A 20382-nucleotide genomic window follows, 5' to 3' on the forward strand; every position below is an offset into this window, starting at 1 on the left:
CGGGGCAGGGGCCTTGGTGCGGCGGGCCTTAGGGCCCTTGACCACCGTAGTCCATGCCCCTGCCTGGACAGAGCGGGAGGTCCTGGAGTCCTCCTTTGGCGTGGAGGAAGACTGTAGTCTACCCTCCGCCTCCCAGGGGAGAAGGGCCTGGCAGTAGGAGTCTATCTCCTGCTCGCAGTCCCTGATGGCACGCAGTCTCTGGACTGTGGCCTGGAGCTCCTCCAGCTGGCGCGCCAGAGACCCCAAAAGGGAGCAGACCCCGCAAGGGGAGGTCGCCATGCTCCCAGGCCCCAGAACCTGAAAAAGGGACAGGCAGCCCCCGCAGCCGAGAGCCAGGGGCTCCGTCTGGGTGGCGCCCGGAACCAGGGGCTCCGTCTGGGTGGCCGTCTCTGAGGTGCTAGAGGGGGGGCCACGGAGCCCGAGGGGACCCTTGGGGTGCGGCGCGTGCCCATCCGTGGCATGCCTCTGGAGGCTGGCTACGGCTGGGATTGTCTACCCTGGGGGGCGTGCTGGCAGGGTCCTGGGCCCTCCCGTGCGAACTCCGCGCTAACTCACGCGCCAGCAGAGAAGCGCGCCTGTTTGCGCAGCCTGGTCGCATGGCTCCCTGGGGGGCTGGGTGAAGTAGGGGCCTGGGCAGGGCTTGACTCAGCCTGGCTCCACTCAGCCGCCTCCTCCCACACACACACTAAGGGGTTAGCCCCCTCTCTCCACGGGCCCTGCTTACCTCCGGCTGTGCTGGGGGTCAGCGGGGGGCTCTGTGGCTGCTGGAGGATCTCTGGGGGGCTTTGGGGGAGCGGGGGCGCAGCAGGCTTTCACCCGCGCGTCTCTCACCACTCCCGCGTCTAACTGGGGCTTTTTCCCTGTCGGCGGGCCCTTTTAAACTGCACGCATGCGCAGTGGGCCTGCCATCGGGGAAGCCACTCCTGGGCAAAAGGGGGCCCCATCTGGGATTGGGGGACCCTGCCCTACTGGAGGGGGACAAGTGAGCACCCCCCCTACCCCTCTCTCTCCCTGGGGGGCTGGGCCAAGCAGGGGCCTGGGTGGGGCCCAACCTGGCCCGGCTCTACCCAGCCACCTCCCCCCACACTAGCCCCCTCTCTCCACGGGCCCCGCCCACCTCCGGCTGTGCCAGGGGTCAGCAGGGGGCTCCGCGGCCGCTGGAGGGCCCCTGGGGGGCCCCAGGGGAGCAGGGGGCGCAGCAGGCCCCCACCTGCGCGTCTCCCACCGCCCCCGCGCCCAACCGGGGCCCGTTTCCCAACAGGGGCTTTCCTGATCATTTCCCTAAAAGTGCTGGCCACTGTTGTATAGTCCTTCTTGAGGACTGTCCCTAGCTTCCACTGTGTGTGCACCTCTTTTTTCTTTTTTAAGAGGACCTCAATGTCCCTATTAAGCCAGGAGAGCTTGCCAGCCCTTCTGCCTTTCCTCTTTGCACGAACAGTTTTCTTCTGTGCTTTGATGATCATATCCTTGAGCAATGACCACTCTTTATGCACCCCATTTGCTTTGCCTTCCTAGTCCCTCATCGCCTCCTCTACTAATGCTCTGATCCTGTCTAAGTTAGTATTTTTGAAGTCCAGGACTTCAATCCTGCTGGTTGATTTATTGACTTTGCAATGGATGGTGAACCTGATTATTTCATGGTTGCTGTCACCCAGGTTACCCTCAATGTTCAAGCCACACACCAGATCATTTCCCTTGGCCAAGACCAAGTCTAGAAGGGCCTCTGGTAGGCCCTTGCACTTCCTGTGTCAGGAAGAGCTCCTTGATCACAGTCAAGAAACTACATGAACGATCTGACCTAGCCAAGTGTTCTTCCCAATCTATGTCCGGGTAATTGAAGTCACCCATGATAACCAAGTCCCTTGCGCGCGCAGTCTTTGTCAGTTCTCGAGAGAACTCCAGATCCAGCTCCTCCCCTCGGTTTGGTGGCCTGTAGTAAATGCCTACAGTTAGATTTCTCTCACCTCGCCCCCCACCCCACCCTGTAGCTTGACCTGGAGGGTTTCAAGCTGCTTATCTTTGGAGCCAATGTCATCCTCCAGAGAGGTGTACTGCTCTCTCATGTAGAGAGCTATCCCTCCACCTTTTCTCCCTACTCTGTCCCTTCTGTGCAGGGTGTAGCCCTCTATGGCTACACTCCAATCATGTAAGGCATCCCACCTGGTCTCTGTGATCCCTACCAGGTCATACTGCCCACTAGAGAGCAAGAGGGCTAGCTCTTCCTGCTTGTTCCCCGTGTTCCTGGCATTGGTGTACAGGCAGCTGAGACCCCCAACTGACACCCTCGATTTCCTGAGACGCTGTAGAACTGATTGGTTAGCATTTTCAGAAACAGTTGTGCTAGTGTCTTCTACAAGGGAGCTTTCCAGTGTGCCAGTTCCCAGGCATGCTCCACTTGGAGTTTCCCCATCCCCCAGCAAAGTCAGTTTAAAGCCTTGTCTAGATCAGCCATCCTGGCTGAGAACAGGGTCTTACCTCCGCGCATGAGATGAAGGCCATCTTGTCCTAGGAGTCCTCTCTCCCTGAAGTGCGTGCTGTGGTTGAAGAAGCCAAACCCCTCATGGTAACACCACCATCGCCAAGAGCCGTCTGTTAACCTCTTCCACGCTGCCTTCCCTCCTGGGTCCATGACCTGCAACAGGGAGCACAGAAGAGAAAACTACTTGAGCCCCTAGTCCCTTAAGCCCAGCACCCAGAGCCCTGTAGTCACTCATGACCCGGTCAGGGTTACCCCTGCCTGTGTTGCTCATGCCCCCATGGATGAGGAGCATGGTGTAATAGCTGGAGGGACAGGCAAGCCTAGGGATCCTCTCTGCAACGTCAGGGAAACAGCAGACCTCTCGGGCTAAGGGGTCCGGACGGCAGATAGGTCCCTCTGTGCCCCTCGGGAGAGTCCCCCACCACCACCACCCGGCATCTCCTCCTAGGGGTGGGAATTCCTGAACCTCCTGGATACTTGTACTTATTTGTTTGTTTCCTCAATAAATCATGCAATAATCTTGCCCACATCAGAAAACATGTTTGGAAGATATTTATTAAATATACACTTAGCAAAGGTATGACTTCCCAATCTCAAGTAGCATCAACTTTCTATCTAGTCTAAGAAAGTTGGTTGAAAAGGGAAACTAATATATTGAATTCACTGCCGGAGGCACTGCAGACACATACCACACATGCCGGCGTTCCCTGTGCTGCTACCTTGGAGCATTTTTTTTTTTTTTTGTGGGGGGGGTTGTTCCTGGAGATCCTAGAGTCAAAAAAATCCATGCCAAAAAAATAAAAAAACAGGGTGGTGCACGTGGTGAAAGTGTGTGCCACCTAAAACAGGAGCCTAGCTGGCTAGAGCCACACTCCAGCTGCAAGCCAGGCTCCCAGCAGCAGGACTGCTGCAGCTGCAGCTCCCAGAGGCCCCCAGGACCCTGGGTAAGCCTCCCCTACCCCACCCCGGGTAATCTGTCATGCGCCAGAGGGCATGTAGCATTCCCCAGGTGTTTCATGTGACGCTGTATGGGTAATCAAGGAACAGCTCCCTACATAATATAAAGTGTCTTTATTATAGCGGTTTCTTACACAGCTGTTACAGGGCCTTCTGTTCTTCCCCAAGCTCTCTAACTCTCTTCCTCTTCCTGCTCCTCCCCCTCACTTCTGGTTCCTCCTTCCCACTCCTCCTTTCTGCTGCTACTGGTTTTGCCTCTGAAATCCATATATATTGTTATACCAGGGACAAGTAGCGAGGGCACAAGGTGTGCCACTGCTACCTGTCCCTTAGGAAACAAATGTTCGTGCTCATCTGGATGTGGCCTGAGAATGCATTTGGTCCGCTGTTTTGGGGGACTGTATAAGGAATACACAATTGTAAAGACAGACTATTGCCTTGAGAGTGTTCATTGAAGTGTATCATGTATTAAAATCAGTGCGGGGTTTGGAGAAGATACAACAGTAAAAGTGCCAGAAAAGTCCAGGTTACAGAAGGAGAACAAAATCATGATTAGCAGTATTGAATGGTTAGACTTAGCCAGAAGAACAGCATCTAGGATGAGCTTGAAGGGGTGCTATGAGTTTAGAAGAGTCAGAAAGCCATTCTGATTAATTATACAGTACAAATATTAAAAATAAATCATTCCAAATGCTATATTTACGCCACTTTTGGTGATATTGTGTTTGCTCGTTGACTTGCTTCTTATGGATTGTCATACAAAAATAGAAACGGACAACATCTTATTGAATCTCTTTGCTGTAGTCATGGAGACCTTCAAAAATCTTGAGTAGAAAGAAAAGGACGTCGGGAAAAAAGAATGCATGTGAGCACTCATGGTCCGTTTATTATATTGTCATATTCTGAGGTTCTTGTACCCTGAGAAGCAAAGATCAAAGAAATGAAAGAAAGGGAAGGAATGTGCTTGGCATAAATATACAGAAAATTGATATAAATAATGAAAAAATGGAAGGAAAAGGATAATGGAAGATCAAAAATATCAAAAAGTTAGCTGGTCAAGGTGATAGATCATTTCATCCCTTGATCACTAGTTCACATGTCAATAACCCCCAAAAGTATCATTATATATCCTATTAATTGGAATTCCTGATGGTAGTGGTAAGAGCAGAATGATAGTTGTTACTATTTTTATAGCACCCGTAACGTGCAAACTCAGAAGAGGAATGAGAAGACAAGATCCCTGTCTTGAAGACCTTAACGTCTAAAGAAGTTTCAGCTTAAAAGAGAAACTATTGTTTTAGCCTCAGTGTTGGTTATAATCACAAGTGATTATAAAACAACAATATTTTTATTGACAGACTAACATCCATAGGCCATCCAGTTGTTGCCACACAAAACCTATACAACAACCTGCATAGAAAAAAACGTGTTGTGTCACGTTACATCACTTAACTCAAATGGCTTATCTCAGTTTGAACTGTCAAAACTCAGCTACTGATCACAACTTATTCAACCTATGGCACAACTGACTGCTAATGTAAATCATTTTTAAATCTAGGTACACCCGCCGCACCTGAAAAACTGTATGAGGCTAGTGCAAGCAAAATCCCACTAAATACCCATTACATGAACACGATGGTATCACCAATTCAATGTGTTTGTGCTTACAAGTTTTTTGTAACAAATACTGTGTTACAAATATGACTGCATAGCTCTTTTTTTTAGTTCCACGGGTAGACTAAAACTCTCCAGGAAAATGCAAATTAAAACAACTACCGACTATATAGCAAAAGTAAGGATACACAATTAGAATGGTTTGAAAAAAATAAAGAGAAAGAGACCTCTGTGTAATGTCTGCGCATTTCTGCCTGCCAAAAGGACAGATGATATAGCTGTAATAAAGTATCAGTTCACATTCTTGGAATTGTTCCCTAGCACATGTAGAAGATGGCAAAAAAAGTTGTTTGAGGGCAAATACTGGCTCTCATACACACAGACTGCAGGATCTTGGCATCAGAGCAACATACTATGCATGCCATTAGTTTATCAAACGTTATTTGATGTGCATGTTAATGTAGAAGATGATCTCTCTTGCTAAATAACAGAGGTGCTCATTATTAAATACACGGTATATGACTTTGCTTCGGTATATGACTTTGTAGACTTGTTATGGCTGACTTGCTATAAAAGAACACAAAAATCCAGGGGGAGGGAAGAAAGGAAAGGGCCATAAGCTGTTTAATAAAAGTAGGTTTATTCAAGAAGGATTATACTTTTGACTCTGTATTGAAAGTCATGGGATGAAGGGTACAGTAGGTTTGAAATGCATGGGCGACAGCAAAAGTAATCAAAACTTTGACCTGCAGACCAACACAGCTACAACATGTATCCCTGAGCTACAGCAGTATACTTCAATCCCACATGCATCAATTAAGAATACAAACATTGCATTTAAACCCATATTTTTAAATGTAAAAATAAAATTGTCATCTCACCATTTCATGACCAGACATCTAGAAAGAAAAGACAGTTGGTTGAAAACTGCTCTTGTTATATTAGTGCAAATTGATAGTAACTATTAATGTGATCTCCAGATTTACACTTCTGTAAAAGGAAGGAGAATCTGAACACACTCCCTTAATGATTTTTAAATTGTGCTCCATTTAAAGAATCGATTAAATGAGTAATGCTTATCACTTATCCAGGAGGAAAATCTTGACAAAAAAGTATATTGGGCCTGGCAGAGCTGACCCAAGCAGGGTGCAAGGCCCAGGGTAAATCAGCCTGTGCGAGGCCCTGCCCCTGCCCCTGCCCCTGCCCCCGCCCCGATCCGAAAAAGCTGCCGTAGCCATCGGCAGCGGCAGCGTTGACAGCAGGGGGTAGCGAGCAGCTGGATGTGGATGTGGCTGCTCTGCCCGGCTCTGCGGGGCCCCCCAAAACATGGGGCCCAGGGTGGTCGCCCTGATTTGCCCCCCGCTAGGGACAGCCCTAGGGATTAGACATCTGGGACAGAGGAAACTGGGATGAGAAGTGGAATGTTTTAATGGCTGCAAAGTCTCCATTTTAATTTGATAGTGAGGAGTTTAGGAAAGTTCAGAGCTATTAGCCAACTGCATCAAAAATGGATAAAATATTTTCAGCCCATTATGAAAATAAGGGTAATTTACAAACATGCACATAGAATTGAATTTTATTTACTTCAGTGAAGACAGAACTGCAAATTATAAAGACAGAAAGAACCAGTTCAGTCATGTAGTTTGACCTGCTGTAAAAACAAGTTATAGGAAATCTCTGAAATAATTCTCGTTTGAACAAAAAGAGCTTATATGTAAAAAGAACTTGTTTTGATTTAAAATATTTATGATTTTTGTTCTAGTTTACTCTGTTGCTTATGGCTACTATAAGGGCGGTACCATATTTTCTCAGCCTTGGAGACCCTCGCTCTTTCCAAAATCATAGATCTACCCATGAAGACCAGTCTTCAGCAGCACCTAGCTTTTCAGCTTTAGTTAAGCAGGAAAGAACAGGTGAGTCAGCTAATTAGGTTCGATCCCTGCTCTATGCAGCCACAACTGTGGAAGAATTTTTTTTTTTTCATTCATTCTTTCAAAAACAAGGTGTGTATTATATTCTGGGGCATGCAGTTTGTGAGAAAATACAGTAACACCCTTTAAGAAACACAGTTATACTTGGGGTGATTGAAAGCATACCTGAAATGTAACAACATTTTTCATGTGCTAATTATGTTAGAGGTAGACCAGACCAAGAAGATATCATCATTGCTCACTGCAGCATTCAAAATCTAAATTTACATATTTTGTAGACAACCCTTGTTTTCAAAGCAGATTGAAACATAACCCCAGAGTAAACATACAGGTTTCCCTCGATTTATGAGGTACATGCATTCCCAGAGAACGGCGCATAAATCGAATTTGCATAAAGCAAATCCACTTTACAATGTAACAAATAGGGATAGGTTTCCATGGCACGGAGGGAGAAAGGGAGTGAGACTGGGACTAAGGAAGGGATGGGAGGAGGGGTGCTGCTCCCAGGGCTGTACAAAACAGCAAAGCAGAGGGAGCAGAGCAGCACTCACCCCAGCTCCAGCAGCCCCGGGAGCAGCCGGCACCAGCAGCCTGCAGCCGCTGGGCTGCACCATGCTTCACCTGTCGCCTTGCACCTGGGCTCCGCTTGTCCCCATTCACCTCTGCTCCTGAGCTGCATTGTGCCCTGATGCAGGCAGCTGGTGTTGGTTGCTCCTGGGGCCACTCCAGCCCATGCTGGAGTGAGTGTGGACAAGCGGAGCCCCAGGCAGTGCGGGGCACAGCACTCACCCCAGCCCGTGCTGGAGCAGCCCCAGGAGCAGCCAACTCCAGCTGCCTGCACCAGGGCACGGCGCAACCTAGGAGCAGAGGTGAGTGAGGACAGGCGGAGGAGCATGGTGCAGCCCAGTGGCTGCAGACAGCTGGCACCAGGTGCTCCCGGGACTACTGCAGCTGGGACTGGGGTGAGTGGGGCCACGGCCCTTTCCCACTCCTCCCTCACAGACTTACCTGCTTGGGCGGCGGGGTGTCTATGCTGATCACATAAGTGCAAATTTACCTTGAATATAATGAATTATGGGTCTAAATATGCTCATTGCATGAGTGAATTTGCATATAAAGAACCCGCATAGATTGAGGGAAACCTGTACTCACAAACTGGGATGTTTGAAGTCTGCATCAGGAGATGTATGGTTTGTGCCTGAATTTGCAAATTAATAATTTATTAATAATAATAATAATTAATAATGTAATAATTTAATAATTATTAATTTGCCAATTAGAAATTGAAAACACTGAAGAAAAAAATAAAATTCAGTTTTTGCTTTGTTTGGAGAGTAAGAAAGCTTTTCACCAGCCATTTGTTCATGTTAAATGTTTCTTGGAAGAAGAGTACAACTAAGATGGTCGGATTCTCCTTTCTTACTGGGTTTTCTTTCACAATCGCATTTTCAAAGAAAAACGAAAATGTTCACATTCTCATTTACTACTGGTAGGTTAGATTTTTCCCGAAGCATAATAGCATAATACAGGGCATATCTACACATGCATTTAAGCACAAATAAATTTAATGAGCATTAAGCTAAGATGCATTAAGGAATTTTTTTACGTGTATCTACATATGCAGGGACTGGGCACTAAAGCTAGTGCCCAGTCCCTGCAGCCCTGTCTTGTGCCCCTAGTGGCTGGGCAGACCCAGCACTAAAGTTAGTGTTGGGTCACGTCTACACATGTATTAATGCGCTTTAACTAGTCACACCTATATTTGATACCTGCATTTGCAGGTATCAAATTTGTGTGATTAGCCTAATTTCACCATTTTAATGCACATTAAGGGCATACATGTGTAGACACATGATCATAACGTGCATTAACTTAAGCTAACAGAGGCTAAATTAGGCTAACAGAGTCTCATCAGCAGAAATTGTCAGCATTACATTTCATGAATGTTAGATGCTGGCAAGCTCAGCCAGATCAGAACAGTCTTCCTTTATATTTCCAAATCACCAATGGATCTCCCTCAAGGCTTATTTCTGTGAGATTAATAAACACTACTGGACTGTTCTACTGGGTAAAGAGTAAAAAAAACTAGCAGATGAGCCAGCTTTTTCCTTATAGGATACCAAATCATGTTGATGCACATGAGACAGAATTATTTTGCCTTTCCACTAACAAAAAAAAAAAGCCCAAGCAGCAGCAGATGTTGTTAAGGATTAGGCTTGTGAAGCAATTAAGGAAGAGATGTTGCCACCTGAGGCAGACTCTAATGGCTGCAACAGAAGACTTCTGAGTTTGCCCTGCAGTGAGGTGATGGCAGCATGTTGCAAAAGTAATCATAACAGAACATCTTGACAGTGTCATGTGTCAGCCCTCAGGGAAACTGCCCTCCTTTTTACCCTTAAATGAAAGATCCAGCAGTGCAGTTATAGTACACGCCGACCCCTTTTAAACCTATTTCTTCTTCTCAGATAAAGTTTTAGAGTGTTATTCTTCACAAGCAAAAGAGCACTCTCAACTTTGTCTTCAAATTTTTTCTTGAAATCATATATAGTATCTAATTTGTAAAGACTTAGCTCAAGTTCACCCTTGCTAGTCACCTGGTCACCTTCATAAAGCACAGAGATGTTCTGATAGAAATGCTCAAAACTGCAAGGTGCTGAACACAGTCCATCTACCTAGGATTTCACGGGTTTGTGCTACCATTAGGCACTTAACCACTGGCAGGCCTGAGACCTTTTTCTGCCTTTTCAGGTCATTTAATTGAGATCCTATTCCACCTTGCTTGGGCTCCTTAAAAACCATTAGTACTGATATACATTTTATCACGTGCCTTCATCCAAGATGTAGGATGACATGGCATAAAGCAGGGCAACCCACATACAGGCAGTCCTCGACTTACAACATTTCGAGTTACAACGTTTCGCACTTACAACGGTTATAAATTGACACCCTGTTTCAACTTTATGACGTCAGTTTCGTTTTTTCAATGGTTGATCTGATACGCCACGCCAGCAAACAAGTCGGCTGCGCTGCTCATCTCCCTGGAGAACATCTGTCCAAACTTCCTTAGACACTTTGTTTAAGAAAGGAGACAAGACTCCAGAAAAACCTACAGCCTAGACTCCTGAGAAGACTCCAGCCAAGAACCCTTCAACAAGTCCAACCAAGAGCCCTTCAAAAAGTCCAGCAAAGTCACCTCAAAGTCCTTCCAAATCAATGAGATTGCTATTTACAATATAAATACATTAATGTATACTATTCATCTATAATTGATCGAGTACAAAATTCTGGGGTATTTTTGCTGAAAACAGAATCTGGCCTTGGTTCAGGAACCAATCCCCCATTTATAACATTGTTTCTTATGAGAAAATCGGTTCCAAGTTACAATGTTTCGACTTAAAATGCGTTTTTCAGGAACCCATTGTGTCGTAAATCCAAGGACTACCTGTATATTTGTGTTCAGTTTTGCAAGCTGGGTGGAATACAACTGCACATAGATGCCAAAGTGCCACAGCTGCCTAATTAGGTGGCAAGGGAGTGCATGAGGTGCTCCAGGGTGAACGTGGGAGCCATAGACACAGCCTCTGCATTGCTGGGACCTTAAATGCTGGAGGCAGCAAACGGGAGAGGAACAGGGGAAACCCCCCTGCTCAGTCCCTGCTCACTGTCCCCTTCCAGCATCTGCCCTCTGCTATGGCAGGGCCCTGCTAGGCCTTCGAATGAAAGCTGGACGTAGGGTTGCCAGCTCTGTTTAAATCTATTCTGGGAGATTTCATTACATGACATAATGACTTTGCACCAGAAGGCAAGTACACATTACTATTACATTTAAAAAACCCACTGGACTACTATATAAATTGGATTCGACATTTCATGTTTATTTTAATGGATGGCCTATCATTTATCTCCCAGGTGACTTTCAGCAGTATCCCAGAGCTTTATATCTAATTCCTGGAGGCTCCCAGGCAATCCTGGAGGGCTGGTAACCCTAGCCGGACGGAAACCAGCGCCAGACTGGTGCTGGTGATCACTACACATCTTCAAGCACTAACTTAATGGCAGCTTGGCTCTCTGTACGGCTGGAGAGCCACTTTTATGGCACAAGGACTACGTTGCACATGTAGCCAGCCTGCATTTATGGCCCCAAGAACGCAATCAGTAGCAGCCTCAGGGGAGGGCAAACTGGGCAACCACCCAGCACCCCACACTTTGTAAAAATTAATTCCACTGAATATTTGTATTATCCATATCGCATTGGGATATTTGTAATTAATAAAAGATAATATCTGTATTATCCATATCTGTAATTAATATTTGCATTATCCATACTGTCATGGAGTTATTTGTAATTAATATATTTGTATTGTCCATATCGAATTGAGTTATTTGTAATTAATATATTTGTATTGTCCATATTGTATTTATTTGTAATTAATATATTTGTATTGTCCATATTGTATTTATTTGTAATTAATACAAGATAATATTTGTATTATCCATACCATATTGAGATATTTGTAATCAGTATAATATGTGTATTATCCATCTCGTATTTATTTGTAACAGAAGATAATATTTGTATTATCCATATCGTATTGAGATACCTGTAATTAATATTTGTATTATCCATAGTGCATTGAGATATTTGTAATTAATAGAAGATATTTGTATCATCTGTATCGTATTGAGATATTTGTCATTAACACAAGATCACATTTGTGTTACCCATACCGTATTCTCCACACTGTAATCACTGTCACTGCAGGGCGGGGTGACATTGAAATCGAAAATCATCATCAAAATGAGGGCGCTCAGGGCCCCGGGCGAGCACCGCACCGCACCGCACCGCACCGCAGCCGCCCGCTCCAGCGGGCCGGGCTCCGCCCACGACTCCTGAGGGGAAAGCTCCGCCCCCAAGCTCCAACCCCGCCCTGTCCGCGCCAGGGCGGCCCCACAGCTTCCGTAGGCGGCTAGGCCCCGCCCCCCGCGCGGATTGGCCGGCGGAGCGGTGACGTAGCGCGGGGCGGTGCGCGCGCGGCAGCGATGCCGAAGCGCCGCTGCCCCTTCGCGGAGGCGGCCGCGCCGCAGCGCAAGACGCGCGTGGGGCTGCGCGAGATGAGCCGCGGGGTCGCGGGCGACACGTACCGGCGCCAGGTCTACGGTGAGGCCCGGGGTCGGGGCCGGGGGGGAGGTCCGCGCGTGCCGCCCGCCCGCCCGCCTGGCCCCGCTCACCGTGCCTGTGTGTGTGTGTGTGTGTCCCTCCCCGCCCCCTCCCCGCAGAGCGGACGCGGCAGCTGCTGTTCCGCGGCGCCCAGGCCTGCCCCGAGCGCGCCGCCCGCCCGGACCCGCCGCCGCCGCCGCACCCGGCTCTGCTGGACCCGACGGGCGAGCCCGAGAGCGCGGGACAGATGCTGCTGGGCCCCGACGGGAGGCTGCTGCGCCGCCCGGCCCGCGACCGCGGTGAGTGACCCGGACCCGGAGCCGCGCTCCTGCGAGAGGCGGGACCCGGCATCCCGCCTCCCCCCTGGGCGTGGGGCTGCCTTGGAGGGAGCCCCATCAATAACATGGCGGAGAAAGAAGTGGGGCTGGGCGGGAGCTGAGGCAGGGACCTGGGTTTTCCGGAAAACCTTAAATTGGAAATTTTCCTAAGTAGAGCCGGATCTGATTTAGCACCTTTATTTGCTTTGCGTTTAATAAACAAAGCTAAAACAGGACCCCCCCCATGTTAATTTTATGCCTGGATAGCCACAAGTATTTGAACTCAGAGATTTGATTAGGGGGGGAAAATTAAAAACAGCACAGTTAATGTAGGTTTTGTTTGTGTTTGAATATGTATGTGCGTGTGTATTCAAACAGGTGTTAATGCTTATGTGGAAAGAAGTTATTATTTTTATTGGAATAGTTATAAAGCCAGTACACAACAGCATGTACATCCTGTATATTGTTTTTTTCCCCCTTTAATTTAAACAAAGGCGCTGAAAACTGCTGACACGCTTACGAGGTGTCAGCGCTTTGTGATGGTTTCAAGCTTGTTTTTAGAATCATAAAATTATGAGGGGAAAAATGCAGCTGTATCAGGTCGAGACGATCTACTCGTATGTGATGTGCAAGTGCCTGGCTGAGATGTTCAGGGCAGGTGTATAGTTTTTACGTCTTTAAAACTCCTTGAAACATAGAAACTATAGTTACGTTGGTACGCTGCTTCTGACACTAGTTCTAGCACACCCGCAGAACTGTGCACGACGTGCCGTGCTTTGGCTTTGATTTAACTTGCACAGCCAATTAGGTGAATTCATAACTTTGATTTTTGGTTTGGATGATTCAGAGTGTGTGTTCACCCTCCCGTTTACAAATTGGTAAAACATATATGTGCTCTCTCCCACACTTCCTAGGGATAATCACCTAAAAAACATTAATTGCATCTTTGAAACTGCCAAGCTTGCATAATCTTGTTTTGGCATCCATTGATTGTTACTAATGAATTTTATGAAACGATGAATTTTTAGAAATGGAAAATTTCCCCTGGAAAAATAAAGCACCGGAAAATTTTCCACCCCACATTTCTGTCCCCAGCCAAACCACCCTGTACCAATCCATCATCAAATCTTCATAAACCTTCTGTCAGCCCTGATGCGACACAGATCAAACAGCTTGGCCTGCACAGGTAAAGTGGGGGAGCTGCAGCAGCCAACATCCTGCTCCTGTGAAATGTTATCAATAGACGCTTAAGAGGTCCCAGGTAGGGCCATGTCCCTGCTGCAAAGGGAGGCAAAATTCCCTCTGAGAGCCCTCCCTGTCCTGCCCCTGGGGTGGTGTCTGTGCAGGGCTTCACTGGCCAGCACCAAGCTGATGCTGTCAGAGAGGCCACACAGCTCTTATTTTTAGGTGGAACTTGATGGGTTTGACGTCAAGTTTTGCCCTGTCAGAATTAGCAGTTAGGATGGGGGCCAGGGCTGCTGTGCAGGGCTGCTGGGGGCTGGCGCTGCTGCCATCCTCTGCTTCACAACTAGGATTCCCTATTGCTCTGCACCATGTGGGTGCCCCAAGCTGCAAGCTACCACACACTGCACCATGTCACCCTGTGCCCTAGGCGTGAAGCAGAAGCCAGAAGAGAAGAAAGCCTGGAGATGCTGCTGCTGCTGCAGCTGGAGCATCAGAGGGCAGAGCAACCAGGTGGGACTATGGAGGCTGCAAATTAATAACTTCTTATGGGTTGCATGCTGCCCCCAGGCTGCCAGTTGGACAGCCCTGAGTTAGGATTAGCTGGTGAAATTGGGATACCAAACGGATAAGTAGACTGGGTGTTGCTGCCACAAAATAGTTTGTCTTTCTTCATTTAATCTTAAAAACATGGGATGCATCTAGTGCCTGGAATGGTAGATGTTAGCTATCACATTTTCAGTTTTGTGCTTACTTAACTATAATAATATTGACTGCAGGTAAATAGGTTCCTATGGATTTTGGAGGGCTCTAGATGTTATTTGTTCAAATTTTCTGTTCTGGCGTTAATAATAATAATAAAGTATTGTTTTTGTCTCCCAAATAGCCCCACCCATGGGAGTTTCCAAAGCCTGCTCCTCGTGCATACGGACCGTAGACATCAAAGAAGTTTGCACGCAGTGTGATCACTTGATATGTCAGCATTGCAGCAAACTCTGCAGTTGCTGTAACACTGTCATTTGTTCCATGTGTTGCACCATCGAGTAAGTGCTTCGTGATGGTTTCAAGCTTGCTTTTAGAATCATAATTTTATAAGGGGGAAAAATGCAGCTGCATCAGATTGAGACAGTCTGCTCGTATATGATGTGTAAGTGCCTGACTGAGATGTTCAGGGCAGCACCCTCCCCCCCACTCCCAGAGCATGTGTATAAATGCCTGATGGGAGCCTGGTAATTTCTGTGGGGTTCTCTTGCTTTCAGTAGCTGTTGAAGAGAGAAGGGAATCCTTTTCTTTTTAAATACTGTACAAGAAATAGGGGATGCTCAGCTGACTTCTTTTTTTCTTCTAGTTACAGTGATGTTGGTGATCAAGTTCTCTGCAGTGGTTGCTCAATGTTTGAAGTCTAAATTTTAATGATCTGCCAGTACCTCTTTGCGACTAAGATGTCTCTATAAATTCTATGAAGAATCATCTTTTTATAGCTGAATAACTAGCACTTCTAGTGGATGGAGTTAACAATGAGGTTGATGTGTATTGTATGTTTATATTGTATTTTTATACCATAGCTAAATAAACTTTTTTTATATTTTGATGAGACTTTTGAAGTATTGCCTTGGTTATTTTAGCTAAACTACAGTTAACCTCAAAGGCCGTTTTAGGCTTCCTTGTCCCAGACCAGTGATTCTCAACCAGGTGCCATGAGATCCTGCCATGCTAATTCCCCAGCTCCTACAAGGAGGTAAGCATAGTAAGAGACATTAATCGTATGAATTGAGTGGCTTCCAATTTATGAGAGTTATGGAGAGAAGCCTCAGGTCCAAGGAGGCTGAGAACCATTGCTCTGGACTGACATGCTTTTTGAGAGGCAATGATTTTTTTTTCCAGTACTGCAACAAATGCAGACTACACATCCAGTGCTTCGAATTCTTATCATGTGTTGCTCATGTTGGGAGTACAGGTTTCTATTCTGAACTGTAAACCAGTGTATTTGTATAGTGACTTTTTTCCATGGGATTATATTTCTTATTCTAGATGCACAATCTTGTACCTTTTGAGGTGGCTAGGTTTCTAATTATTTTGTAGAATCATAACACAGAAGAATACTTACCCTAGGTCATGTAATGCAAAGTGCAGAAGGGAAATTATATTTGTGAGTGAATGTTTACAAATTCTGGATGGCAGTTTGAATCTTTCTGTGGTTTCTTGCAGCGCGCTCCAAAAAAAACCCAAACCCTGCATGCATGAGATCAGCTTTTAATTATAAGTGCTTCTGGCCTCTGGCCTAAAAGTATCAGATGAGAGTTTTGGTACACTTCCTGTAACTAAGCAGCTGTTTGTGAAATTGTTTCTAAATATGAAGCTTGTTATCTGCCTATATCATAAATTGAATACTGTCAGAAGGAAAGGCAAAGGCAACAGTTTTTTCTAAAATGTTAAAAGAACTACCATATGTACTCAAATCCAAGATGAGGTCCCCCCCCACCTCCATTTTAACATTTAACCTGCCTTGTACTGGAATCGAAGGTATCAGGGAGACAGGCAGCTGCTGTAGCTACCCATTCTGCCAACTCTAGACCCTGCTAGAGCTGGAGAGCAAGTGGCTGGGGCAGGCAGAGACAGGAAAGGGAGCAGGTAATGGGTGGGGAGCATGTGCCAAGGGATGCAGACATTGGGGGTGGGCAGTCAAGGGTCAGGCTACTTGAGTTCCCTACTGCCTGCCGCTGCTTTCCCCAGTGCAGCCGAAGGAGGTGGAACAAATTTATGATAACTAGGGACCAACCGAATTTGGGGTGGCTGCCCCCCAATTTCATGGTTCAAGCGCAGTGCCAGGTACCATTTTCACAGCAGTACGTGCATGCATGGCCATCTGTCAATCTCTGGGGAGGGGTGGAACTTCTGGAGCCCCATAACCAGTCAGAGGCATGGGGGGGCACTGTGCTCACCACAAAAATCTGCCCCCTTCTCCCTCCCCCAGGTGTCAGGACACCAGGACTTTCTGTCCTCATCTGTTTTTGCAGTTCTCTCTCTTTAAACTCCCTGCTCGCTGCTGATTTTGTGCCTTTTCATGGTCCCTGATCCTTTTTGCAGGGACTGGGCTTTATGCAGGGGCCAACTGAATTCACAGTTTCCATGACATGAAAATTGCGAATTCGGTAAGTCCCTAAAAATGACCCTCGAATAATTAAATTCTATACATAGGAACATTGTAACAACATTAGAAGTTATCCCCAATTCTGTAAGTGGAAAATCTTAAATGTAGGTAAATACAGGGGGGTTAGTAAATTTAGTGAGCATAAGGTACTACCTCCACCCTTTTTATTGTACCTGTTTGCCCCATCGCTTCTAGTCAAGTAGTGCACATACTATACTGTGGAATAGAACGAGACCATCCATTCCTTGCACACAAAAAAACAGTCTTCAAAGCACTCTTGTTCATTGGTACCTTGCTTGTGTTAAGATAGTATCTGCAGATCCCGTATTGTTTTATATACAGTACAAATATATAGGCATTCCCTCTACAAGGCAAATTTGGCAGCCTTGTTTATTTAAAACTGAAAAGTGAAGGTCACAAGGTGGCCATGACAAACAGACTTGCATGTAACTTGACAAAGTCAAATGTGGGCTGCCTCAAAACTAAATGAAAGATTGCCTCATATTACTGTTAGAGTTGGATATTTCAAAGTGGCAAGTGTGTTTTAACTGTTCGTGTCTAAGGGGTATGCAGGTAGCTGGTCTGAATATAAATGTCTGTGTAAGACTTACTTGTCAAAAAGGCTTTCTTAAGAATATCTGCAGTGGGTAGTTGTATAAAGCATGTCCTTTACTACTGAAATGCATCTGAAATAAATCATGTGCTGTTCTCTGTAGCTTAACAAGAGGAAAAATTACATGAAATGCAATTAAAGAACACAAGCTGCAGGCACTTCAGTGACAGATGGGTATGGGATGACATTTTTCTTTTCCTTTTAACCCCAATATAACTAATTCAGGACACTTAAGGTTCTCTTGCTTCACAAAAACCTGCTTTGGGTCACTCATTCAACATATCGCTATTGTAGCTTGCCACTTGCTCGCTATTGTATGCAGCCTACTGTGCTGCATTCTTGGATTCAGTGCACTGTAGATGGGACTCAATAATCAATTATAATCAGCCCCCAAAAGTATAAGACACTGAAACTAGTTAAGCAGTTCAGTTGTATTAAAAGTGCTGTCAAGGAACATTTATGCTTATTCTACTGCAGTGTTCAACCTTCAGCCCATGGCCCAGATCTTGTCGTTTGGCCTGTGATGCTCCCCATGGGCTGGATGACATGTTCCAATGCTGGCTTCTGTAGGCACATAGGGTTCCTCTGTGGGGTGGATCTGGCATGCAGGCTCACTCTGTGGTCCAGTCTGGCATGCAGGGCTAGGCCGGTGTGCCAAATCACACTTGCGGACTGACCCTGCACACAGGATCTGGCCTGTAGGCTGGCCCTTTGCCACTCACTCAGCCTGCAGCACCAGATAGGTTGAGCATCACTGTCCTATGGTATTAACTATCTTATTAAAATTAGTGGGTAAGTTGGAGTGATGGAGGAACTATAGTGTATATGGAATGTCTCTAGGTCCTGTAAAATTCCTATGGCTAGAATAGCTTAAACAAAAATGTATCCTGAGGTTGAAAAGCAACTTTTAGTGAACAGTGCTGATGTTTTAAATATGAAATTATAGAAGGGAATTTGGAGAACAATTTTAAAAACTGACATTTCATTTCAAGCTTTGAACAGCGAACAGTGGCCTTCAATGAAGGCCCTTTGTGCAAACTGCAACCTCTAAATATATGTCTGCTTTTTCTCTTCCTTTTTAGGTAACTGACTGAAAATACTGATTTCCTTCCAGGCTCCTGAAGAGAGTATGCAGGCTGTTTGCAAACAAAGTGTGTATTTCAGAATTGCTGACAGGTATATTTTGGGCTCATAAGACCAACATTTTATTTCCCATGAGGCTATGGTTTGAGAGCTTATTTGGATTTCATGGCTCAGAATCCTTAGTCATTTTGTAGCCCAGAGGTGAGCTATTATTTGGGCCCAGGGGGTCCACATAGGGTGTTCTGATGAGCTGTTGTGGGGTGGGTCAGCACCCCTCCTGACCACCCTCCCTCTCCTCCTCCTCCTCCCCCCCCCCAGCAATAACTCACCAAAACTTCCTATGTGGGGTAGGGAGCCGTGTTTGGGAGCTGGATGGGTGATCTGCTCCCTGCACACTCCTGCCTTGTGAGGGGGTGGTGGAAAAGGGGGGGCTGTGTGGGGTAGGGGGGACTGCCTGGGCGATAGGTCCTGGGGGGGGGCAGGGGGCATGTGCAGCAGAGCTCACCCAGACGATGCTGTCTGCCACGCTCAGCATGGGGCTGAGCCCTACCAGCTCCCACCCAGGGCAGTTTGTGCTGCACTCCCATCCAGGCTCACCACCCTGCCCTGGCCAGTGCGCACAGCTTACCAGGCTCTGCTTCCAGTGCGGCAGCTCCTCTTACCTCCAGTGGCATCTCCTTCTCCTGCTGCACCACTTCAGGTGAAGGGGGAAGCATCAGCTGGACAGGTCCTGCCCTAGTCCATGGGGCTCTGGCTCCAGCTACTAGCTGCCTTCAACCCACTCTGCCTTTCCTCAGGTAGCAGCTCATAATGCTGGGTGGGCAGAGCAGGTGGACGGAGCCTGGTATGCTGGGGCAGGAGCTGCCTAGCTGTGGTTTCCCCTACTGGCCTGAAGCAGTACAGCAGGGGCAGGAGTAGGAGGAACCACTCCTGGAGGTGAGATTTGAGCATCACCACCAGAAACTGCACACTGGCCTGGGGGCTGGCAGGCCTGGGCAGGAGTGCACTACTGGCTGCCCTGGCAGAGCTTGGCCCCATGTGGAGCGCTGCAGGGGCAGCTGTGGGCTGGATCCAGCCAACTGGCAGGCACCTCCTGTGGGTTGGATCCAGTCAACTGGTAGATTGTATTTTGCCCACCCCTGTTTAGCCTGTCCTTTTAAAAAGGGCTTGCCCTGTAGGTAGGGTGGCCATCATAGATGACAGTCTGGTTGTCCTCTGTCCTCTATTGATGCAAAACCCAACGCCTTTCTATCCTCTATTTTTCTCTTGAAGAGAAAAATAGAAGACAGAAAGGCGTCAGGTTTCATATCAATAGAGGACAGAGTAGCAGAAAGCTGGAATGTCCTCTGTGCTGGCCACCCTACCTGTAGGACAGAGACCATATACAAGGAATGGAGGATTGAAAGAGTGAGCAGAAACTCAGAAAGAAAATGCTTGCTTGTTTGTGACAGGAGTGGAGGTAGAATAGTGGAATCAACAGTAAAAGAAATGGCATAAAAGACTTGTTTCTTAAGAAACAGCATTTAAAAGGCACCTGACCTTTTTTGTTCTTTAGTCATCCAGAATGAAGATATGAAAGCACTCCTTTGGTGTATGTGTTGCATAACCCAGGGCTATCCAACTTATCACCAGCTGCTAGGCTGCATGCGGTGCAGGCTACAGGCCATGGGGGTGACCCCCCTCCAGAATCCTCTACACTGTGCCAGCCAAGCAGGTAGAGCATAGACTCCTGGGTGCTCTCCCACTGCATGGCAGCAGGAAAGGTAACTGCTGAGGCCCATGGGCTGCCAGTTGGACGCAGGCACCACAGCCTTATTTTCATTGCCAGAGTGGGGAGCTGGGGTGGGAACTTTCTCAGCCCTCAGTTGAACAATGGGAAGGGGATGTTTTAGATCTT

At 46.9% G+C, this 20382-nt stretch overlaps 1 protein-coding gene across 2 annotated transcripts; it reads left to right on the forward strand.

Annotated features, from left to right (window-relative positions):
• Window positions 1–11985: 11985 nt before the first annotated feature.
• SIVA1 (SIVA1 apoptosis inducing factor) lies at window positions 11986–15234 on the forward strand. Of its 2 annotated transcripts, XM_019479957.2 has the most exons (6): window positions 11986–12139; window positions 12259–12438; window positions 13552–13642; window positions 14069–14151; window positions 14525–14681; window positions 14987–15234. In XM_019479957.2, the coding sequence occupies exons 1-6, from the start codon at window positions 12022–12024 to the stop codon at window positions 15042–15044; spliced, it is 687 nt and encodes a 228-aa protein (XP_019335502.2). In that variant the 5' UTR covers window positions 11986–12021; the 3' UTR covers window positions 15045–15234. The 2 variants fall into 2 exon arrangements, with proteins under 2 accessions (XP_019335502.2, XP_019335503.2); XM_019479958.2 differs by lacking the exons at window positions 13552–13642; window positions 14069–14151 and having other exon boundaries at window positions 11992–12139.
• The last annotated feature ends 5148 nt before the right edge of the window (window positions 15235–20382 follow it).

The sequence above is a fragment of the Alligator mississippiensis genome, chromosome 2 (assembly GCF_030867095.1).
Source record: "Alligator mississippiensis isolate rAllMis1 chromosome 2, rAllMis1, whole genome shotgun sequence".
In the NCBI taxonomy this organism is placed as follows: domain Eukaryota; kingdom Metazoa; phylum Chordata; order Crocodylia; family Alligatoridae; genus Alligator; species Alligator mississippiensis.

What these genes read in the sequence shown, in the direction of transcription:
- SIVA1 (XM_019479957.2), top strand. Translation starts at nt 12,022, where the DNA reads ATGCCGAAGCGCCGCTGCCCCTTCGCGGAGGCGGCCGCGCCGCAGCGC. An exon ending in GTACCGGCGCCAGGTCTACG is followed by an intron (nt 12,140 to 12,258) that starts GTGAGGCCCGGG and finishes CCCTCCCCGCAG; the next exon opens with AGCGGACGCGGCAGCTGCTG. An exon ending in CCGCCCGGCCCGCGACCGCG is followed by an intron (nt 12,439 to 13,551) that starts GTGAGTGACCCG and finishes TTCTGTCCCCAG; the next exon opens with CCAAACCACCCTGTACCAAT.